Below are 24,534 nucleotides of genomic sequence, written 5' to 3' on the forward strand. Positions count from 1 at the left end.
TCAAATGTGTCAATTGTAAAACGCAGGACTCCCTTGTAAAAGAGACCTGGGTCTCAATGGGATTCCCTGTTGAAATAAAGGTCAAATACCACCCCAACAAAATCTACAGATGACACAATCTCTATTGTACTCCAACACTGCCCTTTCCCACCTGGACAAAAGGAACACCTACGTGAGAATGCTGTTCATTGACAACAGCTCAGCGTTCAACACCATAGTGCCCTCCAAGCTCATCACTAAGCTAAGGATCCTGGGACTAAACACCTCCATCTGCAACTGGATCCTGGACTTCCTGACGAGCCACCCCCAGGTGGTAAGGGTAGGCAAGAGCACACTAAGACGAGGGCTCCTCAGGAGTGTGCACTTGTCCCCTTATGTACTCCCTGTTCATCCACGACTGCGAGGCCAAAACCATCATTAAGTGTGCTGACGACACCAACGGTGGTAGGCCTGATAACCGATGACGATGACAGGGAGGAGGTCAGAGACCTGACAGTGTGGTGCCAGGACAACGACCTCTCCCTCAATGTCGGCAAGAGGAGCTGATCTACAGGAAAATGAAGGTCGAACGCGCCCCCATCCACAAGGCTGCAGCGGGTCGCGAGGGTGAAGTTTCTCAGGGGGTCCACATCACTAAGGAATTCATATGAATACCTACACAGTGGTGAAGAAGGCACAGCAACACCTCTTACCCGTCAGGAGGATGAAAATGTTCTGAGTTCTACAGCTGCACCATCGAGAGCATCTTGACTGGCTGCGTCTCCTCTTGTTATGGTAGCTTCTCGGCATTCCGGCCACAAGGCGCTACAGAGGGTAGCCTGCAATCCAGGACCTCTATACCAGGCGGTGTCAGAGGAAGGCCCTAGTCGTGATCTATTCTCTCTGCACCTCATGGCAAGCGGTACCGATGCACCAAATCTGGAACCAACAAGACCTTGAACAGTTTCCACCCCCAAGTCATAATAAAACTGTTAAATAGTTAAATAGTTAGTCTGGGTAGCCGTTGGTTAACTATTTAACTGTCTGCAATGACCCTTTTTGCACTTTTTAAAAACGTATTACATAAGCTGCTGTTACTGTCTATTATCTATCCTTTACCCCTACCTACAGTATACTGCTGTTACTGTCTATTATCTATCCTTTACCCCTACCTACAGTATACTGCTGTTACTGTCTATTATCTATCCTTTACCCCTACCTACAGTATACTGCTGTTACTGTCTATTATCTATCCTTTACCCCTACCTACAGTATGCTGCTGTTACTGTCTATTATCTATCCTTTACCCCTACCTACAGTATACTGTTACTGTCTATTATCTATCCTTTACCCCTACCTACAGTATACTGCTGTTACTGTCTATTATCTATCCTTTACCCCTACCTACAGTATACTGCTGTTACTGTCTATTATCTATCCTTTACCCCTACCTACAGTATGCTGCTGTTACTGTCTATTATCTATCCTTTACCCCTACCTACAGTATACTGTTACTGTCTATTATCTATCCTTTACCCCTACCTACAGTATACTGCTGTTACTGTCTATTATCTATCCTTTACCCCTACCTACAGTATACTGCTGTTACTGTCTATTATCTATCCTTTACCCCTACCTACAGTATACTGCTGTTACTGTCTATTATCTATCCTGTTGCCTAGTCACTTTATCCCTACCTACAGTATACTGCTGTTACTGTCTGTTATCTATCCTTTACCCCTACCTACAGTATACTGCTGTTACTGTCTATTATCTATCCTTTACCCCTACCTACAGTATACTGCTGCTACTGTCTATTATCTATCCTGTTGCCTAGTCACTTTATCCCTACCTACAGTATACTGCTGTTACTGTCTGTTATCTATCCTTTACCCCTACCTACAGTATACTGCTGTTACTGTCTATTATCTATCCTTTACCCCTACCTACAGTATACTGCTGCTACTGTCTATTATCTATCCGTTACCCCTACCTACAGTATACTGCTGTTACTGTCTATTAGCTATCCTGTTGCCTAGTCACTTTATCCCTACCTACAGTATACTGCTGCTACTGTCTATAATCTATCCTGTTGCCTAGTCACTTTATCCCTACCTACAGTATACTGCTGTTACTGTCTATTATCTATCCTGTTGCCTAGTCACTTTATCCCTACCTACAGTATACTGCTGTTACTGTCTATTATCTATCCTGTTGCCTAGTCACTTTATCCCTACCTACAGTATACTGCTGCTACTGTCTATTATCTATCCTGTTGCCTAGTCACTTTATCCCTACCTATATGCACATATCTACCTCAACTACCTCCTTCCCCTGCACATCACCTCAGTACAGGTACCCCGTGTATATATAGCCAAGTTATCAGTACAGAGTACTGGTACCCCGTGTATATATAGCCAAGTTATCATTATTCAGTACTGGTACCCAGTGTATATATAGCCAAGTTATCATTACTCAGTACTGGTACCCAGTGTATATATAGCCAAGTTATCATTATTCAGTACTGGTACCCAGTGTATATGTAGACAAGTTATCATTACTCAGTACTGGTACCCAGTGTATATATAGACAAGTTATCATTATTCAGTACTGGTACCCAGTGTATATGTAGACAAGTTATCAGTACTGGTACCCAGTGTATATATAGACACGTTATCAGTACTGGTACCCAGTGTATATATAGACAAGTTATCGTTACTCAGTACTGGTACCCAGTGTATATGTAGAGAAGTTATCAGTACTGGTACCCAGTGTATATATAGACAAGTTATCAGTACTGGTACCCCGTGTATATATAGACAAGTTATCATTACTGGTACCCAGTGTATATATAGACAAGTTATCAGTACTGGTACCCAGTGTATATATAGACAAGTTATCAGTACTGGTACCCCGTGTATATATAGACAAGTTATCATTACTCAGTACTGGTACCCAGTGTATATGTAGCCAAGTTATCATTACTCATTGTGGATTTATTTCTCATGTTATTATTTTTCAAATATATTTTTTTTAATTGTTGGGAAGGGCTCGTAAATAAGCAATTCACTGTTCGTCTACACCTTTTTCTTTACAAAGTGACAGATAAAACGATTCCATGATTTTCATCTCTCCTCCTCCTCACTTCCTGTCCTCATCTCTCCTCCTCCTCACTTCCTGTCCTCATCTCTCCTCCTCCTCACTTCCTGTCCTCTAGATGAGTTGCTTCAGGAGCAGAGGGCAGACATGGACCAGTTCCTGTCGTCTATCTCAGAGTCTCAGCCGGACGTTACCGTGTCATCAGAGGAGAGTGTGGAGCTTCCTGTCTCCGAAGGGAAACCCTACCGCCCCTTCCAGGTCACCTCCCTGGGGTCGCGACCTGAACCAGAGGGTGAGACCCAGACTAAAACCCTGTGTCATACCTTAACCACCTCTCAACCAAGTGTGCACTTGCTCACTCCGCCCTCACAGAAATCTGGGTAGAACTGTAAACTCACTCTAACCAAGGTAACCTCGGTTACACTACATAAGTCCATGAGGGGTAGTGAATGAATCGTTGAGAATGGAAGTGCAGTTCTAGTCCTAGTACTGGGCAGTATTGTAGACAACTAAAGCCTGGTCCTAGTACTGGGCAGTATTGTAGACAACTAAAGCCTGGTCCTAGTACTGGGCAGTATTGTAGACAACTAAATCCTGGTCCTGGGCAGTATTGTAGACAACTAAATCCTGGTACTGGGCAGTATTGTAGACAACTAAATCCTGGTCCTAGTACTGGGCAGTATTGTAGACAACTAAATCCTGGTCCTAGTACTGGGCAGTATTGTAGACAACTAAATCCTGGTCCTAGTACTGGGCAGAATTGTAGACAACTAAAACCTGGTCTTAGTACTGGGCAGTATTGTAGACAACTAAAACCTGGTCTTAGTACTGGGCAGTATTGTAGACACCTAAAACCTGGTCTTAGTACTGGGCAGTATTGTAGACAACTAAAGCATGGTCCTAGTACTGGGCAGTATTGTAGACAACTAAAACCTGGTCTTAGTACTGGGCAGTATTGTAGACAACTAAAGCCTGGTCTTAGTACTGGGCAGTATTGTAGACACCTAAAGCCTGGTCCTGGGCAGTATTGTAGACAACTAAAGCCTGGTCCTAGTACTGGGCAGTATTGTAGACAACTAAAGCCTGGTCCTAGTACTGGGCAGTATTGTAGACAACTAAATCCTGGTCCTGGGCAGTATTGTAGACAACTAAATCCTGGTACTGGGCAGTATTGTAGACAACTAAATCCTGGTCCTAGTACTGGGCAGTATTGTAGACAACTAAATCCTGGTCCTAGTACTGGGCAGTATTGTAGACAACTAAATCCTGGTCCTAGTACTGGGCAGAATTGTAGACAACTAAAACCTGGTCTTAGTACTGGGCAGTATTGTAGACAACTAAAACCTGGTCTTAGTACTGGGCAGTATTGTAGACACCTAAAACCTGGTCTTAGTACTGGGCAGTATTGTAGACAACTAAAGCATGGTCCTAGTACTGGGCAGTATTGTAGACAACTAAAACCTGGTCTTAGTACTGGGCAGTATTGTAGACAACTAAAGCCTGGTCTTAGTACTGGGCAGTATTGTAGACACCTAAAGCCTGGTCCTGGGCAGTATTGTAGACAACTAAAGCCTGGTCCTAGTACTGGGCAGTATTGTAGACAACTAAAGCCTGGTCCTAGTACTGGGCAGTATTGTAGACAACTAAATCCTGGTCCTGGGCAGTATTGTAGACAACTAAATCCTGGTACTGGGCAGTATTGTAGACAACTAAATCCTGGTCCTAGTACTGGGCAGTATTGTAGACAACTAAATCCTGGTCCTGGGCAGTATTGTAGACAACTAAATCCTGGTACTGGGCAGTATTGTAGACAACTAAATCCTGGTCCTAGTACTGGGCAGTATTGTAGACAACTAAATCCTGGTCCTAGTACTGGGCAGTATTGTAGACAACTAAAACCTGGTCTTAGTACTGGGCAGTATTGTAGACACCTAAAACCTGGTCTTAGTACTGGGCAGTATTGTAGACAACTAAAGCATGGTCCTAGTACTGGGCAGTATTGTAGACAACTAAAACCTGGTCTTAGTACTGGGCAGTATTGTAGACAACTAAAGCCTGGTCTTAGTACTGGGCAGTATTGTAGACAACTAAAACCTGGTCCTGGGCAGTATTGTAGGCAACTAAAGCCTGGTCCTAGTACTGGGCAGTATTGTAGACACCTAAAGCCTGGTACTGGACAGTATTGTAGACACCTAAAGCCTGGTCCTGGGCAGTATTGTAGACACCTAAAGACGGGTCCTGGGCAGTATTGTAGACAACTAAAGCCTGGTACTTGGCAATATTGTAGACACCTAAAGCCTGGTCCTGGTACTGGGCAGTATTATAGACAACTAAAGCCTGGTCTTAGTACTGGGCAGTATTGTAGACAACTAAATCCTGGTCCTGGACAGTATTGTAGACACCTAAAGCCTGGTCCTGGTACTGGGCAGTATTGTAGACAACTAAAGCCTGGTCCTGCACAGTATTGTAGACACCTAAAGCCTGGTCTTAGTACTGGGCAGTATTGTAGACAACTAAAGCCTGGTCCTGGACAGTATTGTAGACACCTAAAGCCTGGTCTTAGTACTGGGCAGTATTGTAGACAACTAAAGCCTGGTCCTGGGCAGTATTGTAGACAACTAAAGCCTGGTCCTGGTACTGGGCAGTATTGTAGACAACTAAAGCCTGGTCTTAGTACTGGGCAGTATTGTAGACAACTAAAGCCTGGTCTTAGTACTGGGCAGTATTGTAGACAACTAAAGCCTGGTCCTAGTACTGGGCAGTATTGTAGACAACTAAAGCCTGGTCCTAGTACTGGGCAGTATTGTAGACAACTAAAGCCTGGTCCTGGGCAGTATTGTAGACAACTAAAGCCTGGTCCTGGTACTGGACAGTATTGTAGACAACTAAAACGTGGTCTTAGTACTGGGCAGTATTGTAGACAACTAAAGCCTGGTCCTAGTACTGGACAGTATTGTAGACAACTAAAGCCTGGTCCTAGTACTGGGCAGTATTGTAGACACCTAAAGCCTGGTCCTGGGCAGTATTGTAGACACCTAAAGCCTGGTCCTGGTACTGGGCAGTATTGTAGACAACTAAAGCCTGGTCCTGGGCAGTATTGTAGACAACTAAAGCCTGGTACTGGGCAGTATTGTAGACACCTAAAGCCTGGTCCTAGTACTGGGCAGTATTGTAGACAACTAAATCCTGGTACTTGGCAATATTGTAGGCACCTAAAGCCTGGTCCTGGTACTGGGCAGTATTATAGACAACTAAAGCCTGGTCCTGGGCAGTATTGTAGACAACTAAAGCCTGGTCCTGGTACTGGACAGTATTGTAGACACCTAAAGCCTGGTACTGGACAGTATTGTAGACACCTAAAGCCTGGTCCTGGGCAGTATTGTAGACACCTAAAGCCTGGTCCTGGGCAGTATTGTAGACAACTAAAGCCTGGTACTTGGCAATATTGTAGACACCCAAAGCCTGGTCCTGGTACTGGGCAGTATTATAGACAACTAAAGCCTGGTCTTAGTACTGGGCAGTATTGTAGACAACTAAAGCCTGGTCCTGGTACTGGGCAGTATTGTAGACAACTAAAGCCTGGTCCTGGACAGTATTGTAGACACCTAAAGCCTGGTCTTAGTACTGGGCAGTATTGTAGACAACTAAAGCCTGGTCCTGGGCAGTATTGTAGACAACTAAAGCCTGGTCCTAGTACTGGACAGTATTGTAGACAACTAAAGCCTGGTCCTGGACAGTATTGTAGACACCTAAAGCCTGGTCTTAGTACTGGGCAGTATTGTAGACAACTAAAGCCTGGTCCTGGGCAGTATTGTAGACAACTAAAGCCTGGTCCTAGTACTGGACAGTATTGTAGACAACTAAAGCCTGGTCTTAGTACTGGGCAGTATTGTAGACAACTAAAGCCTGGTCCTGGGCAGTATTGTAGACAACTAAAGACTGGTCCTAGTACTGGACAGTATTGTAGACAACTAAAGCCTGGTCCTAGTACTGGACAGTATTGTAGACAACTAAAACCTGGTCTTAGTACTGGGCAGTATTGTAGACAGCTAAAGCCTGGTCCTGGACAGTATTGTAGACAACAAAGCCTGGTCCTAGTACTGGGCAGTATTGTAGACACCTAAAGCCTGGTCCTGGGCAGTATTGTAGACAACTAACTCCTGGTCTTAGTACTGGGCAGTATTGTAGACACCTAAAGCCTGGTCCTGGGCAGTATTGTAGACACCTAAAGCCTGGTACTGGGCAGTATTGTAGACAACTAAAGCCTGGTCCTGGGCAGTATTGTATACAACTAAAGCATGGTCCTAGTACTGGGCAGTATTGTAGACAACTAAAGCCTGGTCCTATTACTGGACAGTATTGTAGACAACTAACGCCTGGTCTTAGTACTGGGCAGTATTGTAGACACCTAAAGCCTGGTCCTGAGCAGTATTGTAGACAACTAAAGCCTGGTCCTAGTACTGGGCAGTATTGTAGACAACTAAATCCTGGTACTGGGCAGTATTGTAGACAACTAAATCCTGGTCCTAGTACTGGGCAGAATTGTAGACAACTAAAACCTGGTCTTAGTACTGGGCAGTATTGTAGACAACTAAAACCTGGTCTTAGTACTGGGCAGTATTGTAGACACCTAAAACCTGGTCTTAGTACTGGGCAGTATTGTAGACAACTAAAGCATGGTCCTAGTACTGGGCAGTATTGTAGACAACTAAAACCTGGTCTTAGTACTGGGCAGTATTGTAGACAACTAAAGCCTGGTCTTAGTACTGGGCAGTATTGTAGACACCTAAAGCCTGGTCCTGGGCAGTATTGTAGACAACTAAAGCCTGGTCCTAGTACTGGGCAGTATTGTAGACAACTAAAGCCTGGTCCTAGTACTGGGCAGTATTGTAGACAACTAAATCCTGGTCCTGGGCAGTATTGTAGACAACTAAATCCTGGTACTGGGCAGTATTGTAGACAACTAAATCCTGGTCCTAGTACTGGGCAGTATTGTAGACAACTAAATCCTGGTCCTAGTACTGGGCAGTATTGTAGACAACTAAATCCTGGTCCTAGTACTGGGCAGAATTGTAGACAACTAAAACCTGGTCTTAGTACTGGGCAGTATTGTAGACAACTAAAACCTGGTCTTAGTACTGGGCAGTATTGTAGACACCTAAAACCTGGTCTTAGTACTGGGCAGTATTGTAGACAACTAAAGCATGGTCCTAGTACTGGGCAGTATTGTAGACAACTAAAACCTGGTCTTAGTACTGGGCAGTATTGTAGACAACTAAAGCCTGGTCTTAGTACTGGGCAGTATTGTAGACACCTAAAGCCTGGTCCTGGGCAGTATTGTAGACAACTAAAGCCTGGTCCTAGTACTGGGCAGTATTGTAGACAACTAAAGCCTGGTCCTAGTACTGGGCAGTATTGTAGACAACTAAATCCTGGTCCTGGGCAGTATTGTAGACAACTAAATCCTGGTACTGGGCAGTATTGTAGACAACTAAATCCTGGTCCTAGTACTGGGCAGTATTGTAGACAACTAAATCCTGGTCCTGGGCAGTATTGTAGACAACTAAATCCTGGTACTGGGCAGTATTGTAGACAACTAAATCCTGGTCCTAGTACTGGGCAGTATTGTAGACAACTAAATCCTGGTCCTAGTACTGGGCAGTATTGTAGACAACTAAATCCTGGTCCTAGTACTGGGCAGAATTGTAGACAACTAAAACCTGGTCTTAGTACTGGGCAGTATTGTAGACAACTAAAACCTGGTCTTAGTACTGGGCAGTATTGTAGACACCTAAAACCTGGTCTTAGTACTGGGCAGTATTGTAGACAACTAAAGCATGGTCCTAGTACTGGGCAGTATTGTAGACAACTAAAACCTGGTCTTAGTACTGGGCAGTATTGTAGACAACTAAAGCCTGGTCTTAGTACTGGGCAGTATTGTAGACAACTAAAACCTGGTCCTGGGCAGTATTGTAGGCAACTAAAGCCTGGTCCTAGTACTGGGCAGTATTGTAGACACCTAAAGCCTGGTACTGGACAGTATTGTAGACACCTAAAGCCTGGTCCTGGGCAGTATTGTAGACACCTAAAGACGGGTCCTGGGCAGTATTGTAGACAACTAAAGCCTGGTACTTGGCAATATTGTAGACACCTAAAGCCTGGTCCTGGTACTGGGCAGTATTATAGACAACTAAAGCCTGGTCTTAGTACTGGGCAGTATTGTAGACAACTAAATCCTGGTCCTGGACAGTATTGTAGACACCTAAAGCCTGGTCCTGGTACTGGGCAGTATTGTAGACAACTAAAGCCTGGTCCTGCACAGTATTGTAGACACCTAAAGCCTGGTCTTAGTACTGGGCAGTATTGTAGACAACTAAAGCCTGGTCCTGGACAGTATTGTAGACACCTAAAGCCTGGTCTTAGTACTGGGCAGTATTGTAGACAACTAAAGCCTGGTCCTGGGCAGTATTGTAGACAACTAAAGCCTGGTCCTGGTACTGGGCAGTATTGTAGACAACTAAAGCCTGGTCTTAGTACTGGGCAGTATTGTAGACAACTAAAGCCTGGTCTTAGTACTGGGCAGTATTGTAGACAACTAAAGCCTGGTCCTAGTACTGGGCAGTATTGTAGACAACTAAAGCCTGGTCCTGGGCAGTATTGTAGACAACTAAAGCCTGGTCCTGGTACTGGACAGTATTGTAGACAACTAAAACGTGGTCTTAGTACTGGGCAGTATTGTAGACAACTAAAGCCTGGTCCTAGTACTGGACAGTATTGTAGACAACTAAAGCCTGGTCCTAGTACTGGGCAGTATTGTAGACACCTAAAGCCTGGTCCTGGGCAGTATTGTAGACACCTAAAGCCTGGTCCTGGTACTGGGCAGTATTGTAGACAACTAAAGCCTGGTCCTGGGCAGTATTGTAGACAACTAAAGCCTGGTACTGGGCAGTATTGTAGACACCTAAAGCCTGGTCCTAGTACTGGGCAGTATTGTAGACAACTAAATCCTGGTACTTGGCAATATTGTAGGCACCTAAAGCCTGGTCCTGGTACTGGGCAGTATTATAGACAACTAAAGCCTGGTCCTGGGCAGTATTGTAGACAACTAAAGCCTGGTCCTGGTACTGGACAGTATTGTAGACACCTAAAGCCTGGTACTGGACAGTATTGTAGACACCTAAAGCCTGGTCCTGGGCAGTATTGTAGACACCTAAAGCCTGGTCCTGGGCAGTATTGTAGACAACTAAAGCCTGGTACTTGGCAATATTGTAGACACCCAAAGCCTGGTCCTGCTACTGGGCAGTATTATAGACAACTAAAGCCTGGTCTTAGTACTGGGCAGTATTGTAGACAACTAAAGCCTGGTCCTGGTACTGGGCAGTATTGTAGACAACTAAAGCCTGGTCCTGGACAGTATTGTAGACACCTAAAGCCTGGTCTTAGTACTGGGCAGTATTGTAGACAACTAAAGCCTGGTCCTGGGCAGTATTGTAGACAACTAAAGCCTGGTCCTAGTACTGGACAGTATTGTAGACAACTAAAGCCTGGTCCTGGACAGTATTGTAGACACCTAAAGCCTGGTCTTAGTACTGGGCAGTATTGTAGACAACTAAAGCCTGGTCCTGGGCAGTATTGTAGACAACTAAAGCCTGGTCCTAGTACTGGACAGTATTGTAGACAACTAAAGCCTGGTCTTAGTACTGGGCAGTATTGTAGACAACTAAAGCCTGGTCCTGGGCAGTATTGTAGACAACTAAAGACTGGTCCTAGTACTGGACAGTATTGTAGACAACTAAAGCCTGGTCCTAGTACTGGACAGTATTGTAGACAACTAAAACCTGGTCTTAGTACTGGGCAGTATTGTAGACAGCTAAAGCCTGGTCCTGGACAGTATTGTAGACAACTAAAGCCTGGTCCTAGTACTGGGCAGTATTGTAGACACCTAAAGCCTGGTCCTGGGCAGTATTGTAGACAACTAACTCCTGGTCTTAGTACTGGGCAGTATTGTAGACACCTAAAGCCTGGTCCTGGGCAGTATTGTAGACACCTAAAGCCTGGTACTGGGCAGTATTGTAGACAACTAAAGCCTGGTCCTGGGCAGTATTGTATACAACTAAAGCATGGTCCTAGTACTGGGCAGTATTGTAGACAACTAAAGCCTGGTCCTATTACTGGACAGTATTGTAGACAACTAACGCCTGGTCTTAGTACTGGGCAGTATTGTAGACACCTAAAGCCTGGTCCTGGGCAGTATTGTAGACAACTAAAGCCTGGTCCTAGTACTGGGCAGTATTGTAGACAACTAAATCCTGGTACTGGGCAGTATTGTAGACAACTAAATCCTGGTCCTAGTACTGGGCAGTATTGTAGACAACTAAATCCTGGTCCTAGTACTGGGCAGTATTGTAGACAACTAAATCCTGGTCCTAGTACTGGGCAGTATTGTAGACAACTAAAACCTGGTCTTAGTACTGGGCAGTATTGTAGACAACTAAAACCTGGTCTTAGTACTGGGCAGTATTGTAGACACCTAAAACCTGGTCTTAGTACTGGGCAGTATTGTATACAACTAAAGCATGGTCCTAGTACTGGGCAGTATTGTAGACAACTAAAGCCTGGTCCTGGGCAGTATTGTAGACAACTAAAGCCTGGTCCTAGTACTGGGCAGTATTGTAGACAACTAACGCCTGGTCCTGGGCAGTATTGTAGACAACTAATGCCTGGTCCTAGTACTGGACAGTATTGTAGACAACTAAAACCTGGTCTTAGTACTGGGCAGTATTGTAGACACCTAAAGCCTGGTCCTGGACAGTATTGTAGACAACTAAAGCCTGGTCCTAGTACTGGGCAGTATTGTAGACACCTAAAGCCTGGTCCTGGTACTGGGCAGTATTGTAGACAACTAACTCCTGGTCTTAGTACTGGGCAGTATTGTAGACACCTAAAGCCTGGTACTGGGCAGTATTGTAGACAACTAACTCCTGGTCTTAGAACTGGGCAGTATTGTAGACACCTAAAGCCTGGTCCTGGGCAGTATTGTAGACACCTAAAGCCTGGTACTGGGCAGTATTGTAGACAACTAAAGCCTGGTCCTGGACAGTATTGTATACAACTAAAGCATGGTCCTAGTACTGGGCAGTATTGTAGACAACTAAAACCTGGTCTTAGTACTGGGCAGTATTGTAGACAACTAAAGCCTGGTCTTAGTACTGGGCAGTATTGTAGACACCTAAAACCTGGTCTTTGTACTGGGCAGTATTGTAGACACCTAAAGCCTGGTCCTGGGCAGTATTGTAGACAACTAAAGCCTGGTCCTAGTACTGGGCAGTATTGTAGACACCTAAAGCCTGGTACTGTACAGTATTGTAGACAACTAAAGCCTGGTCCTGGGCAGTATTGTAGACACCTAAAGCCTGGTCCTGGGCAGTATTGTAGACAACTAAAGCCTGGTACTTGGCAATATTGTAGACACCTAAAGCCTGGTCCTGGTACTGGGCAGTATTGTAGACAACTAAAGCCTGGTCTTAGTACTGGGCAGTATTGTAGACACCTAAAGCCTGGTCCTGGACAGTATTGTAGACAACTAAAGCCTGGTCCTAGTACTGGGCAGTATTGTAGACCCCTAAAGCCTGGTCCTGGGCAGTATTGTAGACACCTAAAGCCTGGTCCTGGGCAGTATTGTAGACAACTAACGCCTGGTCTTAGTACTGGGCAGTATTGTAGACACCTAACGCCTGGTCTTAGTACTGGTCAGTATTGTAGACAACTAAAGCCTGGTCCTAGTACTGGACAGTATTGTAGACAACTAAAGCCTGGTCCTAGTACTGGGCAGTATTGTAGACAACTAAAGCCTGGTCCTAGTACTGGGCAGTATTGTAGACAACTTAAGCCTGGTACTGGGCAGTATTGTAGACAACTAAAGCCTGGTCCTGGGCAGTATTGTAGACACCTAAAGCCTGGTCCTAGTACTGGGCAGTATTGTAGACAACTAAAACCTGGTCTTAGTACTGGGCAGTATTGTAGACAACTAAAGCCTGGTCTTAGTACTGGGCAGTATTGTAGACAACTAAAGCCTGGTCCTGGGCAGTATTGTAGACAACTAAAGCCTGGTCCTAGTACTGGACAGTATTGTAGACAACTAAAACCTGGTCCTGGTACTGGGCAGTATTGTAGACAACTAAAGCCTGGTCCTGTCACTGGGCAGTATTGTAGACAACTAAAGCCTGGTCCTAGTACTGGGCAGTATTGTAGACAACTAACGCCTGGTACTGGGCAGTATTGTAGACAACTAAAGCCTGGTCCTGGGCAGTATTGTAGACACCTAAAGCCTGGTCCTGGGCAGTATTGTAGACAACTAAATCCTGGTCCTGGACAGTATTGTAGACACCTAAAGCCTGGTCCTGGTACTGGGCAGTATTGTAGACAACTAAAGCCTGGTCTTAGTACTGGGCAGTATTGTAGAAACCTAAAGCCTGGTCCTGGACAGTATTGTAGACAACTAAAGCCTGGTCCTAGTACTGGGCAGTATTGTAGACACCTAAAGCCTGGTCCTGGGCAGTATTGTAGACACCTAAAGCCTGGTCCTGGTACTGGGCAGTATTGTAGCCTGGTCCTGGTACTGGGCAGTATTGTAGACAACTAAAACCTGGTCTTAGTACTGGGCAGTATTGTAGACAACTAAATCCTGGTCCTGGACAGTATTGTAGACACCTAAAGCCTGGTCCTGGTACTGGGCAGTATTGTAGACAACTAAAGCCTGGTCTTAGTACTGGGCAGTATTGTAGAAACCTAAAGCCTGGTCCTGGACAGTATTGTAGACAACTAAAGCCTGGTCCTAGTACTGGGCAGTATTGTAGACACCTAAAGCCTGGTCCTGGACAGTATTGGTGACACCTAAAGCCTGGTCCTGGTACTGGGCAGTATTGTAGACAACTAAAGCCTGGTCCTGGGCAGTATTGTAGACAACTAAAGCCTGGTACTGGGCAGTATTGTAGACACCTAAAGCCTGGTCCTAGTACTGGGCAGTATTGTAGACAACTAAAACCTGGTCTTAGTACTGGGCAGTATTGTAGACAACTAAAGCCTGGTCTTAGTACTGGGCAGTATTGTAGACAACTAAAGCCTGGTCCTGGGCAGTATTGTAGACAACTAAAGCCTGGTCCTAGTACTGGACAGTATTGTAGACAACTAACGCCTGGTCCTGGGCAGTATTGTAGACAACTAAAGCCTGGTCCTAGTACTGGACAGTATTGTAGACAACTAAAACCTGGTCCTGTCACTGGGCAGTATTGTAGACAACTAAAGCCTGGTCCTGGGCAGTATTGTAGACAACTAAAGCCTGGTCCTGGTACTGGGCAGTATTGTAGATAACTAAAGCCTGGTCCTGGTACTGGGCAGTATTGTAGACAACTAAAGCCTGGTCCTGTCACTGGGCAGTATTGTAGACAACTAAAGCCTGGTCCTAGTACTGGGCAGTATTGTAGACAACTAAAGCCTGGTCCTGGGCAGTATTGTAGACAACTAAAGCCTGGTACTGAGCAGTATTGTAGACAACTAAAGCCTGGTCCTGGGCAGTATTGTAGACAACTAAAGCCTGGTCCTGGTACTGGGCAGTATTGTAGACAACTAAAGCCTGGTCCTGGTACTGGGCAGTATTGTAGACAACTAAAGCCTGGTCCTAGTACTGGGCAGTATTGTAGACAACTAAAGCCTGGTCCTGGTACTGGGCAGTATTGTAGACAACTAAAGCCTGGTCCTGGTACTGGGCAGTATTGTAGACAACTAAAGTCTGGTCCTGTCACTGGGCAGTATTGTAGACAACTAAAGCCTGGTCCTGGGCAGTATTGTAGACAACTAAAGCCTGGTCCTGTCACTGGGCAGTATTGTAGACTACTAAAGCCTGGTCCTAGTACTGGGCAGTATTGTAGACAACTAAATCCTGGTCCTAGTACTTTGCAGTATTGTAGACAACTAAAGCCTGGTCCTGGGCAGTATTGTAGACAACTAAAGCCTGGTCCTGGGCAGTATTGTAGACAACTAAAGCCTGGTCCTAGTACTGGGCAGTATTGTAGACAACTAACGCCTGGTCCTGGGCAGTATTGTAGACAACTAAAGCCTGGTCCTGGGCAGTATTGTAGACAACTAAAGCCTGGTCCTGAGCAGTATTGTAGACAACTAAAGCCTGGTCCTGGGCAGTATTGTAGACAACTAAAGCCTGGTGCTGGGCAGTATTGTAGACAACTAAAGCCTGGTCCTGGTACTGGGCAGTATTGTAGACAATTTAAGCCTGGTCCTGGTACTGGGCAGTATTGTAGACAACTAAAGCCTGGTCCTGGTACTGGGCAGTATTGTAGACAACTAAAGCCTGGTCCTGTCACTGGGCAGTATTGTAGACAACTAAAGCCTGGTCCTAGTACTGGGCAGTATTGTAGACAACTAAATCCTGGTCCTAGTACTGGGCAGTATTGTAGACAACTAAATCCTGGTCCTAGTACTGGGCAGTATTGTAGACAACTAAAACCTGGTCTTAGTACTGGGCAGTATTGTAGACAACTAAAACCTGGTCTTAGTACTGGGCAGTATTGTAGACAACTAAAGCCTGGTCTTAGTACTGGGCAGTATTGTAGACAACTAACACCTGGTCCTGGGCAGTATTGTAGACAACTAAAGCCTGGTCCTGGGCAGTATTGTAGACACCTAAAGCCTGGTCTTAGTACTGGGCAGTATTGTAGACACCTAAAGCCTGGTCCTGGACAGTATTGTAGACACCTAAAGCCTGGTCCTGGTACTGGGCAGTATTGTAGACAACTAAAGCCTGGTCCTGGACAGTATTGTAGACACCTAAAGCCTGGTCTTAGTACTGGACAGTATTGTAGACAACTAAAGCCTGGTCCTGGACAGTATTGTAGACACCTAAAGCCTGGTCTTAGTACTTGGCAGTATTGTAGACAACTAAAGCCTGTTCCTGGGCAGTATTGTAGACAACTAACTCCTGGTCTTAGTACTGGGCAGTATTGTAGACAACTAAAGCCTGGTCCTAGTACTGGGCAGTATTGTAGACAACTAAAGCCTGGTCCTGGTACTGGACAGTATTGTAGACAACTAACGCCTGGTCCTGGGCAGTATTGTAGACAACTAAAGCCTGGTCCTGGGCAGTATTGTAGACAACTAAAGCCTGGTACTGAGCAGTATTGTAGACAACTAAAGCCTGGTCCTGGGCAGTATTGTAGACAACTAAAGCCTGGTCCTGGGCAGTATTGTAGACAACTAAAGCCTGGTCCTGGTACTGGGCAGTATTGTAGACAACTAAAGCCTGGTCCTGGTACTGGGCAGTATTGTAGACAACTAAAGCCTGGTCCTGGTACTGGGCAGTATTGTAGACAACTAAAGCCTGGTCCTAGTACTGGGCAGTATTGTAGACAACTAAAGCCTGGTCCTGTCACTGGGCAGTATTGTAGACAACTAAATCCTGGTCCTAGTACTGGGCAGTATTGTAGACAACTAAATCCTGGTCCTGGGCAGTATTGTAGACAACTAAATCCTGGTCCTAGTACTGGGCAGTATTGTAGACAACTAAAGCCTGGTCCTAGTACTGGGCAGTATTGTAGACAACTAAAGCCTGGTCCTGGTACTGGGCAGTATTGTAGACAACTAAAGCCTGGTCCTGGTACTGGGCAGTATTGTAGACAACTAAAGCCTGGTCCTGTCACTGGGCAGTATTGTAGACAACTAAAGCCTGGTCCTAGTACTGGGCAGTATTGTAGACAACTAAATCCTGGTCCTAGTACTGGGCAGTATTGTAGACAACTAAATCCTGGTCCTGGGCAGTATTGTAGACAACTAAATCCTGGTCCTAGTACTGGGCAGTATTGTAGACAACTAAAGCCTGGTCCTAGTACTGGGCAGTATTGTAGACAACTAAAACCTGGTCTTAGTACTGGGCAGTATTGTAGACAACTAAAGCCTGGTCCTGGACAGTATTGTAGACAACTAAAGCCTGGTCCTGGTACTGGACAGTATTGTAGACAACTAACGCCTGGTCCTGGGCAGTATTGTAGACAACTAAAGCCTGGTCCTGGGCAGTATTGTAGACAACTAAAGCCTGGTACTGAGCAGTATTGTAGACAACTAAAGCCTGGTCCTGGGCAGTATTGTAGACAACTAAAGCCTGGTCCTGGGCAGTATTGTAGACAACTAAAGCCTGGTCCTGGTACTGGGCAGTATTGTAGACAACTAAAGCCTGGTCCTGGTACTGGGCAGTATTGTAGACAACTAAAGCCTGGTCCTGGTACTGGGCAGTATTGTAGACAACTAAAGCCTGGTCCTAGTACTGGGCAGTATTGTAGACAACTAAAGCCTGGTCCTGTCACTGGGCAGTATTGTAGACAACTAAAGCCTGGTCCTAGTACTGGGCAGTATTGTAGACAACTAAATCCTGGTCCTAGTACTGGGCAGTATTGTAGACAACTAAATCCTGGTCCTGGGCAGTATTGTAGACAACTAAATCCTGGTCCTAGTACTGGGCAGTATTGTAGACAACTAAAGCCTGGTCCTGGTACTGGGCAGTATTGTAGACAACTAAAGCCTGGTCCTGGTACTGGGCAGTATTGTAGACAACTAAAGCCTGGTCCTGTCACTGGGCAGTATTGTAGACAACTAAAGCCTGGTCCTAGTACTGGGCAGTATTGTAGACAACTAAATCCTGGTCCTAGTACTGGGCAGTATTGTAGACAACTAAATCCTGGTCCTGGGCAGTATTGTAGACAACTAAATCCTGGTCCTAGTACTGGACAGTATTGTAGACAACTAAATCCTGGTACTGGGCAGTATTGTAGACAACTAAATCCTGGTCCTAGTACTGGGCAGTATTGTAGACAACTAAAGCCTGGTCCTAGTACTGGGCAGTATTGTAGACAACTAAAACCTGGTCTTAGTACTGGGCAGTATTGTAGACAACTAAAACCTGGTCTTAGTACTGGGCAGTATTGTAGACAACTAAAGCCTGGTCCTGGACAGTATTGTAGACACCTAAAGCCTGGTCTTAGTACTGGGCAGTATTGTAGACAACTAAAGCCTGGTCCTGGGCAGTATTGTAGACAACTAACTCCTGGTCTTAGTACTGGGCAGTATTGTAGACAACTAAAGCCTGGTCTTAGTACTGGGCAGTATTGTAGACACCTAACGCCTGGTCTTAGTACTGGTCAGTATTGTAGACACCTAAAGCCTGGTCCTGGACAGTATTGTAGACACCTAAAGCCTGGTCCTGGTACTGGGCAGTATTGTAGACAACTAAAGCCTGGTCCTAGTACTGGGCAGTGTTGTAGACAACTAAAACCTGGTCCTGGTCCTGGGCAGTATTGTAGAAAACTAAAGCCTGGTCCTAGTACTGGGCAGTATTGTAGACAACTAAAGCCTGGTCCTGGTACTGGGCAGTATTGTAGACAACTTAAGCCTGGTCCTGGTACTGGGCAGTATTGTAGACAACTAAAGCCTGGTCCTGGGCAGTATTGTAGACAACTAAAGCCTGGTCCTAGTACTGGGCAGTATTGTAGACAACTAAAGCCTGGTCCTGGTACTGGGCAGTATTGTAGACAACTAAAGCCTGGTCCTGGTACTGGGCAGTATTGTAGACAACTAAAGCCTGGTCCTAGTACTGGGCAGTATTGTAGACAACTAAAGCCTGGTCCTAGTACTGGACAGTATTGTAGACAACTAACTCCTGGTCTTAGTACTGGGCAGTATTGTAGACACCTAAAGCCTGGTACTGGGCAGTATTGTAGACAACTAACTCCTGGTCTTAGTACTGGGCAGTATTGCAGACACCTAAAGCCTGGTCCTGGGCAGTATTGTAGACAACTAAATCCTGGTCCTAGTACTGGGCAGTATTGTAGACACCTAAAGCCTGGTCCTAGTACTGGGCAGTATTGTAGACACCTAAAGCCTGGTCCTGGGCAGTATTGTAGACAACTAACGCCTGGTCTTAGTACTGGGCAGTATTGTAGACACCTAACGCCTGGTCTTAGTACTGGTCAGTATTGTAGACAACTAAAGCCTGGTCCTAGTACTGGACAGTATTGTAGACAACTAAAGCCTGGTCCTAGTACTGGGCAGTATTGTAGACAACTAAAGCCTGGTCCTAGTACTGGGCAGTATTGTAGACAACTTAAGCCTGGTACTGGGCAGTATTGTAGACAACTAAAGCCTGGTCCTGGGCAGTATTGTAGACAACTAAAGCCTGGTCCTAGTACTGGGCAGTATTGTAGACAACTAAAGCCTGGTCCTAGTACTGGGCAGTATTGTAGACAACTAAAGCCTGGTCCTAGTACTGGGCAGTATTGTAGACAACTTAAGCCTGGTACTGGGCAGTATTGTAGACAACTAAAGCCTGGTCCTGGGCAGTATTGTAGACAACTAAAGCCTGGTCCTAGTACTGGGCAGTATTGTAGACAACTAAAGCCTGGTCCTAGTACTGGGCAGTATTGTAGACAACTAAAGCCTGGTCCTGGTACTGGGCAGTATTGTAGACAACTAGAGCCTGGTCCTAGTACTGGACAGTATTGTAGACAACTAACTCCTGGTCTTAGTACTGGGCAGTATTGTAGACACCTAAAGCCTGGTACTGGGCAGTATTGTAGACAACTAACGCCTGGTCCTAGTACTGGACAGTATTGTAGACAACTAAAGCCTGGTCCTAGTACTGGGCAGTATTGTAGACAACTAAAGCCTGGTCCTGGGCAGTATTGTAGACAACTAAAGCCTGGTCCTAGTACTGGGCAGTATTGTAGACACCTAAAGCCTGTTATCAGTGTTACCTAAGTATGGAAGACAAAACAACAGCATAGGACCTTGATTCACTGGAACACTGAGCTGTCCCACAGTTCGAGGGACACTAATGTACTCTGTGTGACTGGAGGAGAGGAGAGAAGATCAGAGAAGATGTGATGTGGAGCCGTGTGGTTGTTGTGGCTCACATCTGAGCCAGCATGGCTCCCAGCCTTCAACATAACGCCATTGAAGTTCAGAGAAACTCACAAAGCCTCTGGCTCTGCTGCAGCTCGAGCTGAACAAAACATTTTGAACATGAACAACCAGCCTCGTTATCTCCTCGTCAGTACTACTGCTGCAGCACCACCCTCGTTATCTCCTCGTCAGTACTACTGCTGCAGCACCACCCTTGTTATCTCCTCGTCAGTACTGCTGCTGCAGCACCACCCTTGTTATCTCCTCATCAGTACTACTGCTGCAGCACCACCCTTGTTATCTCCTCATCAGTACCTCTGATGCAGCACCACCCTCATCTCCTAGTGTCAGTACTACTGTTACAGCACCACCCTCGTTATCTCCTAGTGTCAGTAATACTGCTACAGCACCACCCTCGTTATCTCCTAGTGGCAGTACTACTGTTACAGCACCACCCTCGTTATCTCCTAGTGTCAGTACTACTGTTACAGCACCACCCTCGTTATCTCCTAGTGTCAGTACTACTGTTACAGCACCGCCCTCGTTATCTCCTAGTGTCAGTACTACTGTTACAGCACCGCCCTCGTTATCTCCTAGTGTCAGTACTACTGTTACAGCACCGCCCTCGTTATCTCCTAGTGTCAGTAATACTGCTACAGCACCACCCTCGTTATCTCCTAGTGGCAGTACTACTGTTACAGCACCACCCTCGTTATCTCCTAGTGTCAGTAATACTGCTACAGCACCACCCTCGTTATCTCCTAGTGTCAGTACTACTGTTACAGCACCACCCTCGTTATCTCCTAGTGTCAGTACTACTGTTACAGCACCGCCCTCGTTATCTCCTAGTGTCAGTACTACTGTTACAGCACCGCCCTCGTTATCTCCTAGTGTCAGTACTACTGTTACAGCACCGCCCTCGTTATCTCCTAGTGTCAGTAATACTGCTACAGCACCACCCTCGTTATCTCCTAGTGTCAGTAATACTGTTAAAGCACCGCCCTCGTTATCTGCTCGTCAGTACTACTGCTACAGCACCACCCTCGTTATCTCCTCGTCAGTACTACTGCTACAGCACCACCCTCGTTATCTCCTCGTCAGTACTACTGCTACAGCACCACCCTCGTTATCCCCTCGTCAGTAAGAGGACGCCATGGCCACTAGAGGACTCCCTGGCCAGGAATGTTGGTTAAGTTTAAATGATACATTTATCCTAATGTTAAGACATTGGAATTAAAAGATACGTGCCTGGACTGGAAGGAAAATGGTGGAAGGAATCTCTCTGGCCCGTGTTTACACCAATCAGCTCTATTCACTTTATAATTAAGATGTAAGAAGATTCAAGCACCTATACATTTACAGTGCCTTGCGAAAGTATTCGGCCCCCTTGAACTTTGTAGAGGGGGCAGGGTAGCCTAGTGGTTAGAGTGTAGAGGGGGCAGGGTAGCCTAGTGGTTAGAGTGTAGAGGGGGCAGGGTAGCCTAGTGGTTAGAGTGTAGAGGGGGCAGGGTAGCCTAGTGGTTAGAGTGTAGAGGGGGCAGGGTAGCCTAGTGGTTAGAGTGGAGGGGTGGCAGGGTAGCCTAGTGGTTAGAGTGTAGAGGGGGCAGGGTAGCCTAGTGGATAGAGTGTAGAGGGGGCAGGGTAGCCTAGTGGTTAGAGTGTAGAGGGGGCAGGGTAGCCTAGTGGTTAGAGTGTAGAGGGGGCAGGGTAGCCTAGTGGTTAGAGTGTAGAGGGGGCAGGGTAGCCTAGTGGATAGAGTGTAGAGGGGGCAGGGTAGCCTAGTGGTTAGAGTGTAGAGGGGGCAGGGTAGCCTAGTGGTTAGAGTGTAGAGGGGGCAGGGTAGCCTAGTGGTTAGAGTGTAGAGGGGGCAGGGTAGCCTAGTGGTTAGAGTGGAGGGGTGGCAGGGTAGCCTAGTGGTTAGAGTGTAGAGGGGGCAGGGTAGCCTAGTGGTTAGAGTGTAGAGGGGGCAGGGTAGCCTAGTGGTTAGAGTGGAGGGGTGGCAGGGTAGCCTAGTGGTTAGAGTGTAGAGGGGGCAGGGTAGCCTAGTGGATAGAGTGTAGAGGGGGCAGGGTAGCCTAGTGGTTAGAGTGTAGAGGGGGCAGGGTAGCCTAGTGGTTAGAGTGTAGAGGGGGCAGGGTAGCCTAGTGGATAGAGTGTAGAGGGGGCAGGGTAGCCTAGTGGTTAGAGTGTAGAGGGGGCAGGGTAGCCTAGTGGTTAGAGTGTAGAGGGGGCAGGGTAGCCTAGTGGATAGAGTGTAGAGGGGGCAGGGTAGCCTAGTGGTTAGAGTGTAGAGGGGGCAGGGTAGCCTAGTGGTTAGAGTGTAGAGGGGGCAGGGTAGCCTAGTGGTTAGAGTGTAGAGGGGGCAGGGTAGCCTAGTGGTTAGAGTGGAGGGGTGGCAGGGTAACCTAGTGGTTAGAGGGTAGGGGCGGCAGGGTAGCCTAGTGGTTAGAGCGTTGCACTAGTATCTGAAAGGTTGCAAGTTCGAATCCCCGAGCTGACAAGGTACAAATCTGTCGTTCCGCCCCCTGAACAAGGCAGTTAACCCACTAGGCCGTCATTGTAAATAAGAATTTGTTCTTAACTTACTTGTCTAGTTAAATAAAGTTCAAATAAAAATTATCGTATTAACCCTATTTGAAGGAATTAGTCAGAGATACATGTTTCATTTGACATAAACAAGTAAAGAAATGGATCAGGACTTCATTTTTTTTTGTCAGATACAGTGCAGCCCCTTTACTTTCGTTCCAGAGAGGTGGTCGTTCAGGTTTCTCAAGCCCGATGACAGTTGTCCACAGACAAAGGATATCCTCTCCACGAACGCCTAGGATGCAATGGTAGAAACCCGACCCAGTGTCACAGGCCTCAGGTTTGAATAAACAGCCATCCTTGCCTGTCAGAACTGGAAAGGTGACTCTGTAAACATGCCCCTTGACCTCTTCAAGGTATTTCCACAGCTCACACTGGGCAGGTTGACCCTTGGTCTGGACAGTGATCTTAGACACAGTCTTTAATGTGAAGAAGCACTGGTTGAGATGATTTCTGGATTCATCGTTCTGGCATCTTCCTGGGGGATCCTGCTGGTCCACGGCTGCACTCTCTGATTTGCTGAAGTACAAAATACTCTGCTTCCCTGTGGCTCCATCTCTGACACACTCGGGTCTATCAGGCAAGCTGCTACAGGGGTCGAAGCTGCCAGAGGAATCAGTATGAACGTGAGGTCCTCACAGTGACTTCAGGAGACCAAAAGTTTTGCAACGCTAATCGACTCGCAGGTCGGCAGGTCGGCAACACATCAGACAGCAACTGGCTGAAAGTTGGTCGTTGTAGATTGAACGAACGGCTCCAGGAACTTCACAAGCTGTTCTAGGTCCAGTCACGCTCGTCTTCAGATTTCTGCCCCGTTAGCTATCGTTTTATTTGAAACATCGCCATCTACTGGCAGCGGATTCAGAAGTTCAAAAACCCTATTAGAAAAAAAACAGAATACCACATTACATTTTTGCCAATAGATTTCAATTTAATTTGTTTTATTTTAGATTGTTTTTCAAAGAGTTTTAGAATAGTTTGTTTTGAAACTGTTATTTCAGTTTACTAAAGTTTTTCCAATTTTAGTTTTTATTTTAGTGTCAGTTTTTGTTTACTATAAAAACCTTGAAGTGTTCAATTTCTGGAACCGTTCGTCTTTTAAATCTCTCTCTCTGTTGTGCTCTCTCTCTGTCGTGCTCTCTCTCTGTCGTGCTCTCTCTCTGTCGTGCTCTCTCTCTGTCGTGCTCTCTCTCTGTCGTGCTCTCTCTCTGTCGTGCTCTCTCTCTGTCGTGCTCTCTCTCTGTTGCGCTCTTTCTCTCTGTCGCTCGCTCTCTCTGTCAAGTGTTTGCGCTTTCTCTCTGTCGGGCGCTCTCTCTGTCGGGCGCTCTCTCTGTCGGGCGCTCTCTCTGTCGGGCGCTCTCTCTGTCGGGCGCTCTCTCTCTCTGTCGCGCTCTCTCTCTCTGTCGCGCTCTCTCTCTCTGTCGCTCTCTCTCTCTGTCGCTCTCTCTCTCTGTCGCGCTCTCTCTCTCTGTCGCTCTCTGTCGAGTGTTCTCTCTCTCTCTCTGTCGCGCTCTCTCTCTGTCGCGCTCTCTCTCTGTCGCTCTCTCTCTCTGTCGCGCTCTCTCTCTGTCGCTCTCTCTCTCTGTCGCTCTCTCTCTCTGTCGCTCTCTCTCTCTGTCGCTCTCTCTCTCTGTCGCGCTCTCTCTCTCTGTCGAGTGTTCTCTCTCTCTGTCGCGCTCTCTCTGAGTTTAATTTGGGGGAAGCTTCCCTGCAGGACTCCTTGGCTGCTCCATCATTGAACACTGCTTGATAATCCTGCCTTTTCTCTTCTCACCTGGGTTTCTCTTTTTCTCTTTCCGTTTCTTCCCTTTTCTGTTGCTCATTCCTGTTGCCTAGGCGATCTATCAGACTCCCCACGTGCCTTCAAGAAAGGTTGGTGTCTCTCCCTCTCCCTCTTATTTTCTCCATCTC

General features: G+C 46.3%; 1 protein-coding gene across 1 annotated transcript in view; it reads left to right on the top strand.

Moving 5' to 3' along the window:
- The window catches only part of aplp2 (amyloid beta (A4) precursor-like protein 2), a 153,899-nt gene that overhangs the window by 102,271 nt on the left and 27,094 nt on the right, over nucleotides 1–24,534 (top strand). The window contains 1 exon segment of the mRNA XM_031795324.1: nucleotides 3,197–3,370. Within this exon segment, the coding sequence (XP_031651184.1) occupies nucleotides 3,197–3,370 (174 nt within the window).

The sequence above is a fragment of the Oncorhynchus kisutch genome, linkage group LG18 (genome assembly GCF_002021735.2).
Source record: "Oncorhynchus kisutch isolate 150728-3 linkage group LG18, Okis_V2, whole genome shotgun sequence".
NCBI classification, from domain to species: Eukaryota; Metazoa; Chordata; class Actinopteri; order Salmoniformes; family Salmonidae; genus Oncorhynchus; species Oncorhynchus kisutch.